The sequence below is a fragment of the Gekko japonicus genome, unplaced genomic scaffold (genome assembly GCF_001447785.1).
Source record: "Gekko japonicus isolate JY-2015 unplaced genomic scaffold, Gekko_japonicus_V1.1 scaffold53, whole genome shotgun sequence".
In the NCBI taxonomy this organism is placed as follows: Eukaryota; Metazoa; Chordata; class Lepidosauria; order Squamata; family Gekkonidae; genus Gekko; species Gekko japonicus.
In genome coordinates, this window is record NW_015162474.1 from 1,112,075 (window position 1) to 1,133,510 (window position 21,436).

The following is a 21,436-nucleotide window of genomic DNA, read 5'->3' on the forward strand; positions in this document are numbered from 1 at the left end:
CAGCCGGGAGACCAATGGTCACCCGGTTACTGTAAATAGCCTATCGGGAGTAGGGGGTGTTTAGGTGTGCTTGGTGGCGGGTTTTCTGAACGCATATAAACCGGCCTGCGAGCTGGTTTCTTTGTCTTGTTCCTGAATTAATAAAGTACTCTTGCTGAATCACTCTTGCTGAATCACTCCACGTTCTGAGTACTTTTCACACACAATGCACATTTATGACTGAAATAGGGAGGTATTTTTGTTATTTGATTAATATGGTCGTTTGAACTAGACTGATTCTCAGATGTGTGGCATAAATCTAATTAGAAATCCCATTGTCTTCCTTTGGTTTGGGAATAGCTGAATCTGAAAACATAAGATTGTTTCCCTAGAATTATTCTGTTAACATCACTAAAATGAATGCCTGTAGCCCAGTTCACCAAGTGGATCAGACAGATAGCTGGATTTAAGCCAACTGAATGTTATTTAAATCAAACTATGTTCTGTTGGAGTTGTCAGCAGTCATGCCAATTTAGCACACATTGAAATACGAAGACCTTGAACAACAACAGTTTTATTTACTTCAGTTTATTTCTATAATAAGGAGTTTACTTAGAAAAAATAATCTGGCAATAAAGTTGTTGGTGTCACTAAAGGTATTCCCCTCCCCTCCTTTTGCAGGAAGAGTCAATGCCAGCCTTTTAGTTGCATTTGTGATAAAAATAGAAGAAATAATCAGTGAAAAATATCCCAGCGTAGTTAGGATCTGTTGAACAGTCTGCAAGATCCTGTTGGAACAAAATGAAGCAGATTAAGAGAGAACCCAATTATAGCTCAATGTGTTTTCCCCCCTCTTTTTCTCTGATTGCCTTTGGAAACAGACTTACTGGAGCAGCAACCCGAAAATGATATGCACTGTCATACATGGAAGCTACAGGAAGATCCCAAATATGTTGGAAACCCTACAGAACAAATGAGGGGGGGGGAGAAAGAGATCATAGGCAACCAAACTGGCACCACTGTCAACTATGTTGTGATGACACCTATTTGACAGCTTCAGTACACATTAGTTTTCAAGCATGTGTGATTATGGCAAAACCCGACACTTGTGAAAATTGTACACTCTCCTCAACATGGACATATTCTTATTGTATGATGTATAATGTGTGGAGCTATCCTATATCAGCATACCTTCACCCATCAAGGGGCATCACTGGTATTAGACATATTCACAGGTATCATGAGTTAAATAGGAAAATCATATGCGAGTTGAAACCCTGACAATGTTTAGAAACTGGTTGCCAGGACTGAAGTTAGAGTATAGGGTAGCTTGATCATCTGTTTGGTCTCTGGGAAACCAAGGCATCTGTTCTCTGCTTGACGGGGGGGGGGGGGGGGGGGGGGGGATGTATTCACCAGAAGCAGGACCTGCAATGTGGCCCACCAAATCTACTCATAATGGCTATAGGAAAAATATAATGAACTACATTCCTTAAAAAAGAAGCCAATCACAAGCCTAGAGGCTGTAAGCTTAGTTCCTCAATGGGAGTTAATCATCTCTGTCCTGTCCCAATCTAACTGAACATCATTTTCCTTAAAAAAAAAAAATGTACTTCAGCTTTATACAGAATGTTCATCCTGCGTTGTTTCCACATGGGGACGATTCCCCATTGTGTTCTCATTGTAGCTGCAAATGAGAGGCATTTCCAGTGGCAACAGAGGCTCAGCACAGAGGGATTCTCCATGTTACTCCCTTGCACTATTTCCCACCCACACCCACCCCATGCACTGCTGGAGTGCTTTTTTCTGGCTTTAAAAAAATCAGTAGTAGGCATACAGCTATGGTGTAGTGGTGCTATAACAATATATCTAGTACTGATTTTTAAAATGGCAGAAAGCCTACTGCTGGGAGAAGGAAGACACAAGGGAAAATAGTGCCGGGTGTGGGTTGGTTCCATCTGCACCTTCCCATCCCAAACTGCCTTTGAGTACAATCATTCTGGAAAGACTGCAGTAAATCAGGTTAGGGAAACCTAGAACTGCTCGATGTTAGGGCGCTGAAGCCCCAAAAAGCCTACTGTAGTCTTTTGGGGGGATGGGGTGGGATGCGGAGCAAACCTCCACATGGAAGTAGGCCAGGTCAAAACACTTAGTGACTCTGTTCCTAAGTTTAAGATGTAATATGAGAACTGGCTTTTGCCAAGCTTTTAATAGGTACCATAAACAGGGGTTAGCAGCAATATAACTGACACACATCTGACTAACTCAGTATTGGCTAAAGCTTGAGTTGGCTTTTTCCTGTAGCTGCCAGTGCCACTGACTGAGATCCAGGCAAATTGGGTTTAGGTTTTTCACCCCAGTGAATTAGGCTTGCCAAGTCCCCCCGGGGGGCGGGGAAACCCCCGCCCCAGAGGCCCGTTCCCCACTGCCGCCAGATCAGGCCCCGGGGGGAACTCCACCCCGACGTGCACGTCACCAGGAAGTGACGCGACCACACCGGGCACGCTGGAGGGGGGCACGGTCATCCGAGGGAAAACTCTATGTTTTTCCCTCAGATGGTTGTGGCCCCGCCCCCAGCATGCCCGGCGTGGTCGCATCACTTCCTGGTGACGTGGATGCGGCACTCCAGGATCGACCCGGGAGTCCCCCGCTTCAGGATGAGGTACGACTTGGCAACCCTACAGTGAATAAATGTATCTAACTTTACAATGTCATGATACCATTTCCAAAACCAAATCCTCCTAACTTGCCAAAGAGTTACACAGTCAGTCTTTCCCATAAAGTTACTAAATGGATGCTACTTTGCTCCACCTGAAGTAATCTAAGGAAGACGTTATGTACTTCCTTCTAGATCTGAAAGCTTTTCTCCAGAGACAAGAAGACGAAACAGCTCCTATACAGGTCTGCCAAGAGGGGGAACTGGGGGGACAAAAGTTCTTTCTTTCTTTCTTTCTTTGCATTCATAGCCTGCCCTTCCCAGAAGCAGGCTCAGGGTGGGTAACAACATTTCATGTATACAAATATATTAGCTAATACAATAAAATTAAATTTAAAACATCACCATAAATATTAAAATGTTAAAATGGTGGTCACAGCAGATAACAAAGAGATTTTCTGGTTGTGGGAGGTTCCTGACTATAGCCAGTAGTTGTTAATAGAGTGACAGATACCTCAGGGAGGCCATATATGGACGTCCACTGCCTCAGCCAAAGGCCTGGCAGAACAGCTCCATCTTGCAGGCCCTGCGGAATAGAAGCAGATCCCGCAGGGCCCTGATCTCAATGGGGAGCATGTTCCACCAGGCAGGGGCCAGGGTGGAAAAGGCCCTGGCCCTGGTTGAGGCAAGATGGATGACTTTCGGGCCAGGGACTACCAGGAGATGTTGATCCATAGAGCGTAGTGCTCTTTGGGGCATATATGGGAAGAGGCAGTCCCCCAGATATGTTGGTCCCAGGCTGTGTAAGGCTTTAAAGGTTATTACCAACACCTTGAAACAGATCCGGAACTCTACTGGTAACCAGTACAATTGGCGGAGTACCTGCCAAATTTGAGCCCGCATAGGTGTTGCCGTTAGCAGGCATGCCGCTGCATTTTGCACCAGCTGTAATTTCCAGGTCAGCTAGGGTTGTCAGCCTCCAGGTGGGGCCTGGGGATCTCCCACTTTTTCAACTGATCTCCAGCTGACATAGATCAGCTAACCTGGAGAAAATGGCTGCTTTGAAGGGTGGACTCTATGGCATGGTACTATGCTGAGGCCCTTCCCGTCCCCAAACCCCGCCCTCTCCTGGCTCCACCCCCAAAGTCTCCAGGTATTTTCCAACCCAGACCTGGCAACCCTAAGGTCAGCTTCAAGGGTAAGCTTGCATAGAGTGAACTACAGTAGTCAAGCCTGGAAGTGACCATTGCATGGGTCACTGTAGCCAAGTCTTGGGGAGAGAGATAGGGTTTCAGCAACCTAATCTGCCCAAGATGGAAAATTGAATCCAGTGTCATGCGACAGTCATGGAATGCAGTTACTTTTAAAAAAACTTATAATGCAGTTCTGTACTTCAGCCACTAGGCTCCCAGGGAAGGCAGAGCACAGTGAACAGGAATTGTTCTGATTCTGCTGGGCAAGCCTTTTTACAAGGCTTACGAGGAACTGTTAAAGTTCAGTAGGATTTGAGAAGCAAGGGTTTAGCAGCTAAACCCATCAGTGAAGCCGGTGTCTGATCAAGGTAAGACCAACCAAGACAAGACACAGTTATTGCCAGGATGTAGCCTTCTAATAAGGTTGTTATCTTCAGCAGTCTGTGGTTTCCCTCTTTCTTAGTTCCATCCAGCTCCATAGTTTTGGCTGCACAACCAGATCTGTAAAGGGGCTGCCTTGTTAGTGTGTGGTAGCAATCCCCCCCCCCAATTTGTCTTTTCCTTACTTTCTCCAACTCTTTTCCAGACTTTCCTCATCTTTCATTTGCTGTCTTCCTTTTCATGATCTGCCATTCTTATATCCCCACTCCCCCACCACCCAAATTTTTCGGTCTTGGTCTCATCCATTCTGATTGGACATTTAGAATGTATTGAATAATAGTAAGGCAGTAAACCCTTGTTAATATTATGAACAGAAGGGGGAAGTTTATATTTCCCCATAATCTATCAAAGTAGAAAAAAGATGCTCTACCCCACCCCTTTACATGGATGATAATAGAATGTTAATCTGCTTTAGTGGTAATAAGTGAGGAACAGAAGTTAGAATTTAGTTTAGCTTCCATTGCAAATAGCAGACGAGGGCCTGCAGATAATCTGGGCCAAGATATTTTGATTCCTTTCGTTTTTGGCCCTGGAATTCCCATGATCATCCTGAAGCTGGTGGTCAATTTTGAGATTCCTAGTTTTATTTTCTGATTAGTTATGTCTGCCACAAACAGACAGACAGATGGACATGCGGATCCTTTTATTATTAAAGCTGTGTGGTAACAGCCAGACAAATACCGTAATTTATTCTGCTAAAATATTTGGTTTAGATCAGGGTCGTATGAGGGGGCCCAGATGGATTCTTTGCCCGCGTGTCCATGATGACTCTTCTTGGCAGCCTTGATGGCAACAAAAAGCAATACCTGTGTGGTTTCCTGAAAAGGTTCCCTCTTCTTGCGGGTTTGAGGATGATATGAACAAGGATTTCCATAGGTGATTTTGCATTGAAAGATAATTAATGGCTCTGTTGTACTTCAAGAAAAAAGGATAATATGAAAAGCTGTAATGTTACATTCTACGGTTTAAAGAATGTTATACTTTAAGAATGGAGAGTAACAGCCTTCTGAGGGCCAAGCTACACGTTACCTGTAACAAAAGTCAGGCTGGGGGACTTTTTGCAAACAGGCATGACATCAGGGAACTAATGTTACTGTGTGCTGGGGCCCAATTCTGCTCAGGAGCATGACAGAGGGGAGAAGGAGCTTCAGCCTTCCCTCCTGTGCTATTTTCCTGAGCCAGAAACAGATATGGGGGCTCCAGGTGCTAGTGTATGTGGAGTCTAACAGTGGGGCAGTTATGGTCCCCTTGTGGCTTGGGAAATGGTACAGGTGGAAGGCTGAAGTCCCTTATGCCTCCCATATCATATTCCTTAGGGAATTTGAGCCCCAGTATGCTTGGGAACATTAGTTCCCTGACATCACATATGTCTGCAAAAATGACACTTGTGTCACAGGTAATGTATAGTTTGGTCTTAAATCCACTACAGTCTGTGAGATTAGAAGGGTATATTTCGGATTAGGTTTGCACTGTAAAACATCCACAGTGGGCATTGCTTACTTTCCCACAAGGCAATAGCTGAGATGTTTTCTGGGAGTCAATTCCATTTCAGGTAGTGCCAATTCTATCCATACAGTTGCTCAGAGATAGCATCAAGAACATCAGAGAGAGACAGAAAAGTGCTGAATACAAAACTTGTTAAGTACAAAATTGATGCCAGATGTAATTAAGCTTAAAATCTATGGACCAATCATATTTGACTGCTGAATTTACATTTAACAGATCAAGCAACAGATCTCCTCGTACAAGAAGTTGTAATATGCAATAAGAAAACTTATTCCAATGTTGCCAATCAACTTTGGTGAGCAAGCCATTGATGGACTCACCTAATCATGGAAGCTGATCTGCAGCATTGTGCAAGTTCAGCGACGGCTCACATATAGTGCAGAATTATACAACTGTTCTCTACCCACTGACTTCAATGGACTTAGGAGGGTGTAACACAGCTTAGGACTGCCCTGACAATATCAGTAGCAAAATTATTAATTGGTTTTAAGGATGTGACCCAGTTCTGTTAAAGTTAATAGAAGTTTTGACATGGATATAAGTGAGACTGGAATTCTTGCTTCAAGAACATTGACTCTTGATTTTGTTGTAGAATATCTAACTATTCCCATTGTTAAAATATGTAAAGCCTTTGCCCAGATCATGCTAGCTACATTATGGAAAATAGTTTGTCCATAGTCAAAACTGCTCCTGTACTTACTTGATTTCCAGTGAGATTTTTACTTTGACAGGTGTGTATTTGTTAATGGGAACAAAGTAACTGTAATTTCCAGACCTAAAATGAGAATAACATTAATGACATTTAAAACCATTAAAAGTAAAAACGTGTATGAAATTCACAAAACCGTAAGTGGCCCAATGAGCAATACCAAGTTGATCAGAACGCTGAGTGGGCAGCAATGATTAGCAGTATCCCAGTATTAGGGACCACGAGTGGGAACCCACAAGAAACATGTGGGGAGGGTGCATCCCTTCCCCTTCCCTTGCTTCCTCCCCCCTTCTTTAACAAACTTCTCCCTCTTTCTTCTCCACTCCCCCTCTCTATTTCTTCCCCTTCCCCTTCCCTGAAAATCATCACATTCCCCCAGCTTTACTTATTCCCCTCCCCTACCACCCCTTCTCCATCTCTCTTTTCTTCCTTTGCCCACTCCTTCTCTTATTTATGTCTCCATCTGTTTTCTTTCTTTCTTTCCTCCTCTTTCCACACCTACTGTCACTTTATTTCTCTTTCTCCCTCCCTACCCCATTACTTTCTCTTTCTTTTTCTCTTTCTCTCCAGCAGTTACATAGATTCTGCCTGCTGCTGGCTTGCAGAGCCTGTCTGCAGCCATGGGGGTGGGGGTGTCTGTCTCTCTCATTGCCTGCTTTCTCCAGCCTGCCCTCCCACCAGCCCATCAGAGTTTTTATACCAGAACGCCTCCAAACGTTTCATCCCAGCCCTGTTGCAGCCCCATCTAACCAGCACCCTTGCTGGATTCCACTGCCTGACAATGACGCTGCTGCAAGCCAAGATTCCCCCACCCCCAATAGTCCTGTCACTGCTGATCCCTTCTGGATTACTGCACTGACCCGTTGAGACCCAGCAGTGGGAAAAGACTGCCCGGCACAGCAGCAGGGGTCAGGGGGCTGCCCATAGATCCACCACCTCTGCACCGCAGAGGCTGGTGAGGAGAGAAAGGGGATGCCAGGGCTCATAACAGTGGCACTTCACCCCTGTTATGTGTTTATTTACTTATTGGATTTCTACCTTGCCCTTCTGAAGCAGGCTCAGGGTGGCTTACAGAATTTTTTTTAAAAAAAACAAAATAAAATCATATAACAAATTCTAAAGTGTTATACATAGATATTGCATACCAGGTGGCAAACAACAATTTCAAGTATTATCCATAACAGGTATCAGTCAATAGTGGTAATAACCGATGGTAAAAATAGGCTCTCACTCAAATGCCTGGTGGAAGAGCTCTGTCTTGCAGGCCCTGAGGAACTGTAATAAATTCTACAGGGCCCTGTTGTCCTCGGGAAGCTCATTCCACCAGCGCGGAGCTGCCACCGAAAAGGCCCTAGCCCTGGTGGTAGCCAGTCTGACCTCTTTGGACCAGGGAGAGTCAGGAGGTTTTGTGTCCCTGAATGCAGTACTCTCTGGGGAACATGTGGGGAAAGGCAGTCCCTCAGGTATGTTGGCCCCTGGCCATAAAGGGCTTTATAAGTGAGAACCAGCACCTTGAAGCGAGGTCAGTAAGCCATAGACAGCCAGTGCAGTGCATTCAGTGCAGGCTGGATGCGTTCTCGCAAAGGGAGACCCAACAACAGCCTGGCCATCACACTCTGCACCAGCTGCAGTTTCTAGATTTGGGACACAGGTAGCCCCATGTAGAGAGCATTACAGTAGTCCAATTTTGAGGTGACCATTGTGTGGATTACCGTTGCCAAGTCACTGTATTCAAGAAAGGGAACCAGCTGCCCAATCAGCCGAATATGGTAAAAGACCGACTTGGCAGTGACTGCTACTTGGACCTCCATCATGAAGAACACTCCCAAACTCCTAACCACTGGCGATGGCACCAATGGTGCCCCATTGAAGGTTGGGAGTAAGATCCCTAACCCTGGACAGCTGCGACTTAGGCGCAGAACCTCCGTCTTCGTCGGATTCAGTTTCAGTCAGCTCAGTCTAAGACACCCAGCCACAGCTTTTAACGCCAAGTCCAGATCTTCCGGCCCAGAGTCAGACCGGCCACCCGACCGGCCACCCAACAGCAGATATAACTGAGTGTCATCAGCATACTGGTGACAACCCAGTCCATGACTCTGATCAATCTGGGCAAGGGGGTGCATATAGATGTTAAATAACATGAGGGTTAGAACCGCTCCTTGGGGAACTCCACAAACCAGCGGATGCCTTTGGGACAGCTCTTCCCCAAGTGCTAGCCTTTGTCCCTGGCCCTGGAGGAAGGAGGCAAGCCATTGTAAGGCAGACCCCTGAATTCCAGCATCGGCAAGGCAGTGGATCAGTAGCTGATGGTCGACAGTGTCGAATGCAGCCCAGATGTCTAACAATAACAACACTGCCATCCCACCTCAATCCAGATGTCTTTGGATGTCATCTGTGAGGGCGACCAATACTGTCTCCGTGCCATAGCCTGGGTGAAAGCCAGACTGGAAGGGATCTAATATGGAAGCATCATCCAGAAAGCTCTGCAACTGACTCACCACTGCTCTCTCAATTATTTTGCCCAAAATAGTTTGCCAATTCTGCCGGGTCCAAGGATGGCTTCTTTAAGAAGGGCAAACCACCGCCTCCTTAAGAGCCCTCAGGGAAGTCCCTTCAGAGAGGGACCTATTGACAATCTCCTGCAGGGAACCTCGCAACCCATCGTGGCTAGCTTTAATTGTCAAGGCTGCAGGTGGTGGGGCATACTGTCAGAGGTCATTTCGGGGGGGAACGTGGGGGAACGCAGTTCCCCCGGGTGAGGTGCAGGGGGCGGGGCACATGACGAAGCCCCGTCCCCTGCTTCCGGCCGCCTCGCTTCCAGCACTCATTCAGCCAGGAGGAGGCAGGAGAAGAGGGAGGGTAAGTTGCTTCCTCCCCGCGTCTCCCCACCCCTGCCTGCCTGGGGCCAGGGAAGGAGTTTGTAAGCCGCTCTGAGACACCTTTGGGTAGTGAAGGGCGGGGTATAAATCCAATCTCCTCTTCTTCTTCTTCACTTGCAAAAAGAATCACTGCTGGGAAATCAGACCCACAGACCACAGCCCCCACCCCACTTGCAAAAAGACCGTTTAAAAGGTCTTTTTGTGAGTGGAGCACGTGGCCAGCAACAGCCCCTCTCCCTCTCTCCTGAAAGATTTAGAGGGCCCTCCAGTTGATTGGCAGGCCACGTGCTCCCCACCAATCAGCTGAAGCCCCTTAAATCTCTCAGGAAGAGAGGGAGAGGGGTGGCCCTGGCTCTTGGGGGCGGGGGTTGGGGGCGGAGCTTGGTGACAGGGCTTCCCCCACTGGCCAACTGGCTGGTGGCTACTTGGAGCACCCAAAAGCGGAGGAACCCCCGCCCAGAACTGGGGGCTGGCAACCCTAATTTTGAATGGAGAATAATAATGAGAAATACTGTTTCACTGTTTGCAGTAGCCAGCCAACACATTGCTAATTGGCTAGCATCTGGACTAAAGTGCAAAATAACAACTTTGGAAAATCCTGCCCTTGTAAGAATGTCATATTATGTTGTACAGATAAACCTCCCAAATGCTTGAATGGCAATTTTTGTTGAACCAAAAGCATTCACAGAAACTAATGTGGGATTTTTGTGTATCCTGAACTGGAGAAACTAACTAGATTATGACAAAACCAACTGCAGCAGACCTGGTTTTTTCAGGTTTACCTAGCTTCAAATAAAGGTTTTGGTGGTGGTAGATTAACCTCTAGACCAAGCCAACACATTGGGTTTCTGCACTCTGTCAACAAAAATCATTTTACCAACCTGGACTGCAGATTTTTGCTGCAATAGCGATGATCAATTTTTTGTTGTGTCTGTAAGATCTGCATAGATGTGATTCTTGTATCAATCCCTAAAAACAAATAAAACCAATTTTCTAGATTATTTCTCAAGCAGAGAAACTCAACATTAATCATACTTTTCTGAAAAAAATGAAAAGTTTATGTGCAAATCACTGTTAAAGAACAATAACATTTTACATGTAAGGGGTTTCTAATGTAGACCTGCCTACTGTTTAAGAAAAATCTGTGGCCTGATTAAAAAGTGACACTGGTGGGCTCTTCTGGCCTTGTGTACACTCATGTACACATGCAACATTAGCAATTCAGCAGACTACTAGCCCAGCCTATGGATCTCTGCTGTGCTAATATTACATGCATAGCAGCCAACGGCTTTAAAAGAGACACTGGGTATATGTCCCGTTGAACAGGCAAGTTCATCTTGCTCTGCAGTGTCTGACCCAAACCTGCCACACAATTTGGCATTCGGCTGCTTCTATCAGCAACTGACCCTGCACTTGCTCTTCTTTCCCAGCATGGCCCGTTTGTTTCATGCATCATCACTACAGCTCAGCAATGTTCCCTCTAAGCTGTGGAGTCTAGTTTGTGAGCTACTGCCATTAAAGTTGTGAGCAAGCAATTTGGCTACTGCATAAATTAGTTTGCTCTGGAGCCATCCTTCCTGAGCTAAGACAAAAATCTGTGAGTTGGAGGCTAAAAAACTGTGAGCCAGCTCACACTAACTCAGCTTAGAGGGGACACTGCAAGTGGCTATCCCAGACTTGCTTGCAGGAGCTAGGATTGGCTTTTGCAATAGCCCCACGCTGCTGTTGTCAGGCAATAGCCCTTTCCGACAAGAAGAGATGGAACAGGCACCTAAAATAACATTTTACATGCCCCACTTGCCAGAGCCATGAGGAATGCCAACGGTAGGACTGCACCTGCACTGGTTCCCTTTGCAGAAGAGAGCAGTGGGGTCTTTAGGCATCTTTGTAGTGTTTACAAATATAGACACAGAGCACAGGTGAAGGCACCCCCACAAGGCAGCAGTCCCACTACCACACATCAAATATAAAGACAGAGGAATCCTATATTCCCCAGGTGCCTCTGCCACCTCCAAAGAGTCTGCCTTCCTCTCTCTGTGTGTCTTGTGTTATACCCCAGAGAAGTTCCTCCTCTCCCCAAACCGCGCCCTCCCCAGGCTCCACCCCCTAAATCTCCAGGAACTTCCCAGCCCAGAGCTGGCAATCCTAATCAGTCTCTTCCACTCCTGCTGGCCGTCCCCCAGTCTCACATCGTAGGGGGAAAATGCCAGGGAAAAAGGCCATCGCTCCAATGGCATGGCGTCACTTTGGATGTGACCCTGGAAGTAACAAGTAGTGTTTCAGTAGAATACTAAAGCGTTGTGCTGATGTGATGATGTTGCTTCTAGGGTCGTGTAAAAAGTGACGTCACACCAAAATGACCACTGTTTGCCCAGGCCCACTGCCCTTTTTCAAGTCACAGTCCCACTGAGTGTTTTCTGATTTTAGAAACTGTCAGTAAACTGACCCGCTCCACCACTCAGGTGGGGAAGGAATTTCCTTCAGCACTTGGGAAGGGCTTGTGGCAAAATGCAGTTCCCAGCACAACCACAAAAGTGAAAGGCCTCTTGGTGTATGGCTTCCACACCTCAGAGGATTTTATGCCTCAGTGTACTCCATGATGCTTCAGTCGAGTGGTGGTAACTGGAGGGAGCTTCAATGGTGTGGGGAAATTCCCCATTGGTGGCCAGTGTAGACCTGGCAGCCCTACTGCTTTCTTCCACTTCTGGTAGCCATGGTGGCAGCTTGTCCTTGCCTGTCAGGTCCCATCACCCTCTCCCTCTGGTCAGCTGGGCAGGGACAACATCCGTGGAATGTCAATGGTGTGACTCAAATGGCCAGTCCGCATCTGCACCTGTCCACCCACCATCAGATAGGTGAGAAATCCACCTCTTTCAGGGCCCAACAGGCTCTAACATTAAACAAAATCTTTCCCCCAACGCTTAGGGTCTATTAAGAGGATAGTCAAGACACTTTACCAGTCCTTTTTCCTATTGGTGAAATTGATAATAGGTCAAGCTTGCAACAGTACGGTTGCCAGACTCCCTGGTTAAAAGCAGGGATTTCCTGATTTGGAGGGCCTCCTTCCCGCCACCAGTCAGCTGCCAGGTGGAAGAAGTACCGCCCCAAGAGCAACCACCCAGCCTCCCCCCCCCACCTCTTTCCAACAGCATTTAAAGACATCCTTAAATGCTGCTGGGGCGTGGCAGGGGCCGTGCGCCTGCACTCTAAGCTCTGGGTTCGGGGCTTGGAGTGCAGGTGAGCATGGCCTCCCCCCACCTCTTCCCAACAGTGTTTAAAAGATGTCTTTAAACTTCTGTATGACATCGTCATGTTGGGGACTCCCCACCCCCTCCAGGAATACCACCCCCAAGTCCCCCACTGGGGACTTTGAACCTGGCAGCCCTATGCAACAGTAATGCTGCAATACCAGGGAAGAGAGAGAAAAGGCCTGATACCTAAATATGCCCCAAAAGGGATGGAATATTCAGAGTAGCTGAAAGCTGGGTAAAAGGAAAAAAGGGGAAGGAGAAACCAAGCTGCTCAGGTCCCTGAGAAAATCCTGGAGGGGGGATATTGAGGGAGGGAGCACTCCCAGCCCCACCCACCCCCATGACTCCTTTATGAGCCACTAGGCTGTTCTTCCCTGAAATAACACATGCAAGGAAATTATAATGGACAAGATACTTAAAAGATGCACAAGGCCTCCTACCAACAGGATGTATAATCATAGACCGATTTCCCACAAGCTGCTGCAGCGCGCTGGCTCTTCCCTTTGCCCCGACCGTACGTGTCAATTTCACACTAAGTGCTGCGCAGCTGCATTTTGCCCGCAGCTTCGCCCGATTTTCCTCGCCTCTACTCAATCCTCAAAAACAGGATTGAGTAGAGGCGGGGAAAATTGGGCGAAGCTGCAGGACAAAATGCAGCTGCGCGGCACCTAGTGTGAAATTGACACGTACGGTCGGGGCAAAGGGAAGAGTGAGTGCGCTGCAGCAGCTTGTGGGAAATCGGCCATAATCTCATAAACCAAATCTACAGATATTTTAAAACTGAAGTGTTTTTGAGGGATTGTTTTTAAAGAAAAGAAGCTCACAGTCATTTCCAAGGTCAGGCTTCTCAATCCAGTTTGGTTCCAACTGTCCTTTTCTTTTATTTCCTAGAAGAAGAATGGGCATTTATCTCCTTGAAGAGGGCCTTCACAAATTGAATCACAAAAACAAATATGCAACAGATATCAAAATGTGCTTCCATATTTCCAGGAGATCAATCGAGGGCAGGTTTGAAGAATTATGTCCATACAAGACCCCTGAAGAGGGCATATGATAGTTTTGTGAAAAGGTACTTTTCCCATTCTGCAGTTTTTAGCAAAATTTATAGGGATACTTATCTTTGGAGAGGGGACAAGAGCATGAAAACAAGAGAGTGAGTAGGTGTAAAAACAACTTGGGGATAGCAATTGTTGATAGGAAAATGGCACAAAGGGAAACAGTTATATAGTCATGCAGATACACAGACACACACACACCCCATGCTAGCTTCCCATTTTTCAAGTCGCAGTCCAACTGAGGGTTTTCTGATTTTAGAAACTGTCAGTAAACTGACCCTCTCCACCACTCAGGTGGGGAAGGAATTTCCCTCAGCACTTGGAAAGGGCTTATGGCAAAATGCAGTTCCCAGCACAACCACAAAAGTGAAAGGCTTCTTGGTGTATGGCTTCCACAACTCAGAGGATTTCATGCCTCAGTGCATTCTATGATGCTTCAGTCCCCTGCCAGACACAGAACTTTCTAGAAATGCCAGGGTTCTCCATGTACCATTTGAAAACCACTGCTATGAGGCATGTTCAGATCTAAATGTATTAGTAGACTGAACCTTTTTAGCAAGTTTGTGGCATAAAAGTTCCAAAACATAGTTCAGGGACAGATTAGTGCCAGACAGGAGATAAGAGCATAAAAGTCCAAGACTCACGCAGTAAACACTGTATCATAGTTTGTCCCTACATCTAAATGGAGTCTATATGTTCAGGGAGGTTGTGGAAGTTCTTTCCTTGGAGGTTTTTGAGAAAAGAACAAATCAGATAATGGAATTCAGTAGATGATTGTCTGGAACCATGCAACTCTGGGCCATTTACACTGTCTTTTTTGACTGGCCTATTTCCCCTCTTCATCTGTTCTTCTTTGGGTATATGCAGGAATGTAACCACCTAGAGAAATTTGTTTCAATAGCAATTACCATATCACGGCTCTAAAAATGTCACTATGGTTGTAAAACAAACATTTGCTGAATACATTCGTCCTTCTGAGCAGTAGCAATACAACCTTAGTTCATTACGTAACTTACTCTCCTCCTTTGTCTTCATCTTCTGATAATTTAGATTTTTTCTTACAGCCTGATGAAGAGGGCAGCAGTAGATTTTATGACATGGCAGAATATCACAGAAATTCACTTCAGGTATGATGGGGGTTGGTTTGGGCGTTGAGGACACTGTACTATATCTGGTCACTAGAAAAGAACAAATTCATTAGTAACATTCACATAACCAGAGTTTAACAAAGCTAAATTCTGTGCCAAGACAACCCTAATCCCACAATTTGAATTACACACACACACACCAATCATGTTTGCGCAGGCTTGCTTATTTTCTATAAGTAGCTTGTTCTGCTTCCATTACCCATGAATAAGGCCAACACGCTGTGCAGTGCCCTGAAGTAGGCCTGTAGCTAATGTGGCACGGGGCCCAGCCCCCTAGCATTTCTTCCAGGCTCCCTCCCTCCTAGGCTGGCCCCAAATTGAATTAATGCAATTAACTCTGATTTAATTAGCTGCGTCCCCCTGAGGCCTCCTCCCAAAAAAATCACTGAAGCCCTATACCAGGGCTACTAGAAGACTTGGTGCCCCCCACCTCCAGCTTCTGACATTTTAACCACCACTGCCTGTATATTTGTTCCTTCAGGAACAGCTTTTAAAATACAAAAAAAAGTAAACGAAGAGTCGATTCCAGGCCTCCATGGCACAATTGCAAATACAACAATAATATTATTTATTTTAGTTGACAATTTTCAACCTCAGAGATTGGTTTATAGCACCGTACCTGTAAAGGTGGTGGATAGAGGGATTGTCATCAGAGTAGTTGAATTGCTGGGAAAGGATGATAAAATAAATTTAAAAAATTTAAACATGCCCAAAACCAACAAGAACAATTGTTTTATTTATCAGGTGAGTATACTGCTCTATAGTAAAAGCTTTAAATTAATCACAATAAAACATAATAAAACAGTCATCATTAACATCATTACAAAATCAGAAACAGCAGCACAAAAATTAAGCAGCACAATATGCTCTAGATCAGGGATCCCCAAACTTTTTGAGCTATGGCCACCTTTGGAATTCTCACACAAGGTGGTGGGTGCAACCACAAAATGGCCACCATGGGAGGTGAAGCCAACCACAAAATGGCCACTGTTAGGGTGGAGCCACACACGCTCACATAGAAGAAGCCCAAGTGTAGGGAAAGAGGGGTAATTTAAGAGAGAGAGAGAAAACAAAACCAAAATCATGGTGACAGCTGCTGCCAACACAATGTTATTTAATCTGCACAGCCAATCATATCTCCATGGGCAAATCAGAAACCCTTCTGTGCAGGATCTCTACCTAGCCACCCCTAGCATTGCTAGGCCTCCCAGTATAGTCTGAGACATTCCCTCTGCCCACTGCTCTGTTACTTGCCCCCACTCAGCCAGGCAGCAGGAAGAAATTCTCTAGTGAAATGAGAAGAGATGAGATCAGCATCCCTGGCATGATAGCATTGCTTCCAGCGTAACCCAAAAGTGAGGTCATCACACAGGGTGATGCTCTAGTATTCAGCCAAAACTCTATGGTTAAACTATAGCATTTGGGACAAATACTAGAACATCACTCCCAGCATGATCGACATCAGTCCTGGATCATGCTAGAAATGGTGTTATTCCTCCAGGGACCCTGATAACCCCCCCCCAACCATGAGTCCCTACCTCCCTGGCTATGCCCAGCAACCTTACCCACTCACTTTCTACAAACACTTGATCGGCACCAGGAAAAGTGTCAGTGGGTGCCATGGCACCAGCAAGTCCCATGTTGGGTGCTCATACTCCAAATCAATACACGATATCAAATGCTTGGCAGTAAAGTACTAACTTAACTTCCCTCCACAAGGAGGCAAGAGATGGGAACAGATGATCATCCTGCAGAAGTGAATTCCATTATGTCAGGGTGACTACGAAAAGGATCTGCACTTGGTCAGTTTTTTATCTACCTAGAACTGGAAGATCTTAGAGAAGGAAGATTCATACAGAAGCAGACATTCTTTCGGGTACCATTTTGCTGATCCACACATTACAGAGAACACGGGTTTAGTCCAGAGTCCTCACGCTGGCCCCATAATCCTCAGTTCCCAGAAACATAAAGGCTGTTGTTGAGGATGAGCACAGGTGTAATGTGTTCCCTCCTGCTTATCCTCAACAACAGCCAAGCAGCATTATTTGGACAAACTGGAGTTTCCAGACAGTCATAAGAACATAAGAGACGCCAATGTTGGATCAGGCCAAAGGCCCATCCAGTCCAATACCCTTCCTAATAATCCCCAGCATAGCATTGGCCTTCTTTATTGCAGTCACACACTGTCTCGACATTTTCAGTGAGTTATCCACTACAACTCCAAGATCTCTCTCTTGCTCAGTCTCTGCCAGTTCAGACCCCATCAATGTGTATTTATATTTAGGATTTTTGGCTCCAATGTGCATCACCTTGCACTTGGCCACATTGAACCCCATTTGCCATGTTGACGCCCACTTGTCCATCTTTGACAGATCCCTTTGGAGTGCCTCACAATCCTCACTGGTTTTCACCACCCTGAACAACTTTGTATCATCCGCAAATTTAGCCACTTCACTGCTTACTCCCATCTCCAAATCATTAATGAACAAGTTAAAAAGCAGTGGACCAAGTACTGATCCCTGCGGTACCCCACTGCTTACCACCCTCCACTGAGAAAATTGCCCACCTACACTCACTCTCTGTTTTCTATGAACTAGCCAGTTTTTGATCCATAAAAGGACTTGTCCTTCTATTCCATGATTTTTGAGCTTACTTAGGAGCCTTTGATGAGGAACTTTATCAAAAGCTTTCTGGAAGTCAAGGTAAATAATATCTATTGGATCCCCCCTTGTCCACATGTTTGTTCACCCCCTCAAAGAACACTAACAGGTTAGTGAGACAAGATCTTCCCTTACAGAAACCGTGCTGAGTCTGCCTCAATAGGTTTTGTTCATCTATGTGCCTACTAATTCTTTCCTTAATAATGGTTTCCACCAATTTACCCGGTATCGACGTCAGACTGACTGGCCTGTAATTTCCCGGATCTCCTCTGGAACCCTTTTTAAAGATGGGAGTGACATTAGCTACCTTCCAATCCTCAGGAATGGAGGCAGATTTTAAGGAAAGATTACATATCTTTGTCAGGAGATCTACAAGTTCACATTTGTAGATCTCCTGACAAAGATATGTAATCTTTCCTTAAAATCTGATATGTAATCTTTCCTTAAAGTCTTCAAGCCCCATGTAGAGAACATTACAACAATCTAGAAGTCAATAAGGCATGAATGCTAGTGTCCCATTCCTACTCCAGGCCTATAAGAAGGCAGTGTATAAAACAGCAAATGCTACTCAAGAGTAGAATTCCATCGCTTGGAGGCTTGTCAATCTTCTTAATGCCAGATACATTATGACAATGTTATACACTTTAAATATACTGGTATCTTCCCAGAGTACTTAGAACAGAAAGGAATTCAAGTCCAAATATATAAGTGAATAACAGATAAACCACTTGCCTGTGTTCAGGATGGACAATGTTTTGCTCTGGTACGCTAAGTACATAAAGGGTGGACATGGTCGTGACACTGTAAAGAGACATTTATTCCATAGATGGATATCCAGCATAATTGACAATGTGAGGACAGAGCTCAGAAACAGTACTGAAAAAACACTTGCTAATTTTTCAAGGGTAAGACATAAAGTCCTTAGATTACACTGAGTAAACCCATTTTGAACTGCAGCACAGGATCTCTCTAGTCAGGTCCATAAGAGCTCCCCCCCCCCCAGCGTTTCCGTAAGCTTGACTTACTCCTGATTTTCTTGAGAGTCAATCCACAAGCACTGGAATCGGTTTGGGCACAGTTGTGTTCCCCATCTGTGCTCCCTGTGCATTTCCACAGTTGTGGAATCAATTTATTTTCTTCCGAACGTGCCTTCAAAAATGAGGATTTCCAAGAGGGTACTTTCATTATTGGTGGTATCATCAGTGGCATCACAGCACTCCCCCCTTTAAAAAAGGCACTAAAACACTGACATATCACTGAAGGGTTGAAACAACAGACTTAGCCGGTTCTCTGAATTCCTGGCTTTCATTTTTAAAAAATAAGTCTTTCTCTCTTTCCCAAAATTTCCCTTGTGGAGATATATGAAAACATGCATATCTCCATGAGGGAAGGAAATAGAGACTAACTTTTTTTTTTTTTTTTTAAATGAAGGCTGGAATTTCAGGGAACCTGCTAAGCCTATTGTTTCAACATTCCGGTGATATATCAATATTTGAGAGTCTTTATTTTAAAAAATCACTCGTCTTCAGGGTGGGAGGGAGGAGAGGGTGTAGTTTGACCACAACAATGGGCTAGAGGTGGGTGGGATAAAGATAACTGACAAAAACATTACACATGAGGAAAAGGCTGACTTAAAATCGGTTTCCAGAAAAACATTGGTGTAAGTGGTCTCAAAAGAACTGGAAAAAATCAAGAGAAAAACAAAAAAACTGAAGTGAAAGCTAAACGCACAAAAAATGTGTGTGGAAATTAGGGGATAAAACAAAGCAGTACGGGGCCAGAACAGATGGGGGGAACCCCTATGTGGAAAAGCCCTCCTTGTTTACCACAGGGACAGGGGAAGAGCCCTAGCTCAGTGGTAGAGCATCTGCTTTGCATGGAAAAGGTCCCAAGTTCAATTTCTGGCATGTCCAGTTAAAAGGACCAGGTAGCAAGTAATGTGAAAGACCTCTGCTTGAGACCCTGGAGAGCTACTGCCAGTCAGAATGGACACTGCTGACCTTGATAGATCAATGGTCTGATACAGTATGAGGCAGCTTCATATGTTTCATGCTCTAAGCTGGACAAGGGACACAGAACCTCTGCTAACCTGCAGTGGATGACCCTTGGTAGTTCTGGGGAATCTGAAGAAGGAGAGCCCAAGTGATGGACTCCATGCTGTCCAAAATCCCAGTCCAGACAGTTCTCCCCATCCCATACAAAGTGTCTGCAGCTTGTATATAGAATGAAGATAGGGTTGCCAGACCCCCAGTCCAGACGTGTGGTTCCCCAATTTGGGGGGCTTCTGCATGCCACTGACCAGCTGGCTGGCAAGGGAAGCCCCACCTCCAAACAGGCAGGGCACGTGTTGATGTCATCAGTGCGATGATGTCACACGGAAGTGACATTATCATGCCGGGGACATCACATGGTGACACTCTAGCATTTTGGCCAAAACTCTATGGTAGCCATAGAGTTTTGGCCAAAACGCTATAGCGTCACCATGTAAGGTCCTCTGCATGATGACATCACTTCCGTGTGACATCATCATGCCAGCAACACCTCCCCGGAAGACTCCCTCCCACCCCCTGCCATCAGAACAATTGGACCTGGCAAACCTAATGAAGAGCATGAGTGCCTGGGAAGCTTCCATAGAAAATCGGAGCCTTAGCCTCCATTTGCCATCCTCAAAATCCTTGATTATCATTGGTTCAACTAAACCAGTATTAGAATTGAAGGGAAAAATCCCTTTTTTTCATCTTCATTTGAAGAAGTGAATCAGTGTAGGGGGAAAAAACCATGTTTCCCCAAGTGAGGGATATGAACAATAATCATGTTTTTAATATATATATATATATATTTAAGAGAGAGAGAGAATAAATTTGAATTTTTAAAATCCGATTAATGTGCTTCTCTTACCAAAGTGCCATAACAGCAACCAAAGCAATTACAGTTATCTCGAAAATCCTGGTGCTGGACCATGACAGTTTCTTCACTGGAAAATATACCTGGGGGGGGGGGGGGGGATGCAGGCTCAGAACAGCAACACCTGCATGGAGAAGTCAGTGCACCTCTCTGGATCCACAAAATATTTTGTCCAAACACACATTCATACCAACATTAAGATACTGATATATATCACAGTGCAAACAGACAGTCTAGAAGGACAAACAGGCTAGCAACTGTGCATGTGCTGAAACTTCTCTGGCAAACATTATTACATTTTCCTGGGATAATTTAGCCTGGATTAGAGATGTAAAATTTCCAGAAATATTAAGATACTGATATATATCACAGTGCAAACAGACAGTCTAGAAGGACAAACAGGCTAGCAACTGTGCATGTGCTGAAACTTCTCTGGCAAACATTATTACATTTTCCTGGGATAATTTAGCCTGGATTAGAGATGTAAAATTTCCAGAAATTTTGAAGCTCGGAAAAACCCCCGTTTTTTTCCCGGTTTTTTTCGGGGGGTGGCATGAAATTATCACAACAAGCATATTAAAAATATAGTGTATCCAAACAATTATTACAGAATACCCACCCACATGCAAAAACAAAACTGAAACTTTTTTATTTTCTTCTGACAATCGCACCTCCTAAAGGAAGAAATGCATCTTATTCTTGCATTGGAGAGTTCAGTTTGTAACCTAGGACTTGCTTGTCCTCAGTGCACAGAAATTACATCAATCTGATGTATACTGCGTCTGTGCCTGGTTTGCCAGTTGTACGGCTGTGGATAGGAAAGCACTCGAATATAAAATGTTGAAAAAAATCTCGGGGGGATGTTTAAATCCCCCTGAAAGTACAAGAGCGTCTCCTGCGCGTGCGCAGGAGTCGCTCTGTAGCTGGCCTCGCCTCCGCCGCCACCTCCTCAGAGCGAGCGAGCCGGCAGGCAGGGAGGCAGGGCGGGCAAGGACCGGCCTCGCCGCCGCCGCCTCCTCCTCCGCCTCCTTCTCGGGGCGGGCGGCCGGCCTCGC

The 21,436-nt window shown here is 45.4% G+C and overlaps 1 protein-coding gene across 1 annotated transcript in view; it reads right to left on the reverse strand.

The window, feature by feature from the left end:
• Nucleotides 1–680: 680 nt before the first annotated feature.
• The window catches only part of MYRFL (myelin regulatory factor-like), a 73,387-nt gene continuing 52,631 nt past the window's right edge, over nucleotides 681–21,436 (reverse strand). The window contains exons 19-28 of the mRNA XM_015405692.1: nucleotides 20,376–20,464; nucleotides 18,210–18,278; nucleotides 15,437–15,483; nucleotides 14,686–14,847; nucleotides 13,439–13,501; nucleotides 10,245–10,332; nucleotides 6,476–6,550; nucleotides 5,076–5,184; nucleotides 867–941; nucleotides 681–767 (exon numbers count right to left, since the gene is read on the reverse strand). Coding sequence (XP_015261178.1) covers nucleotides 681–767; nucleotides 867–941; nucleotides 5,076–5,184; nucleotides 6,476–6,550; nucleotides 10,245–10,332; nucleotides 13,439–13,501; nucleotides 14,686–14,847; nucleotides 15,437–15,483; nucleotides 18,210–18,278; nucleotides 20,376–20,464 — 864 coding nt within the window. The remainder of the gene's footprint in view (nucleotides 768–866; nucleotides 942–5,075; nucleotides 5,185–6,475; nucleotides 6,551–10,244; nucleotides 10,333–13,438; nucleotides 13,502–14,685; nucleotides 14,848–15,436; nucleotides 15,484–18,209; nucleotides 18,279–20,375; nucleotides 20,465–21,436) is intronic.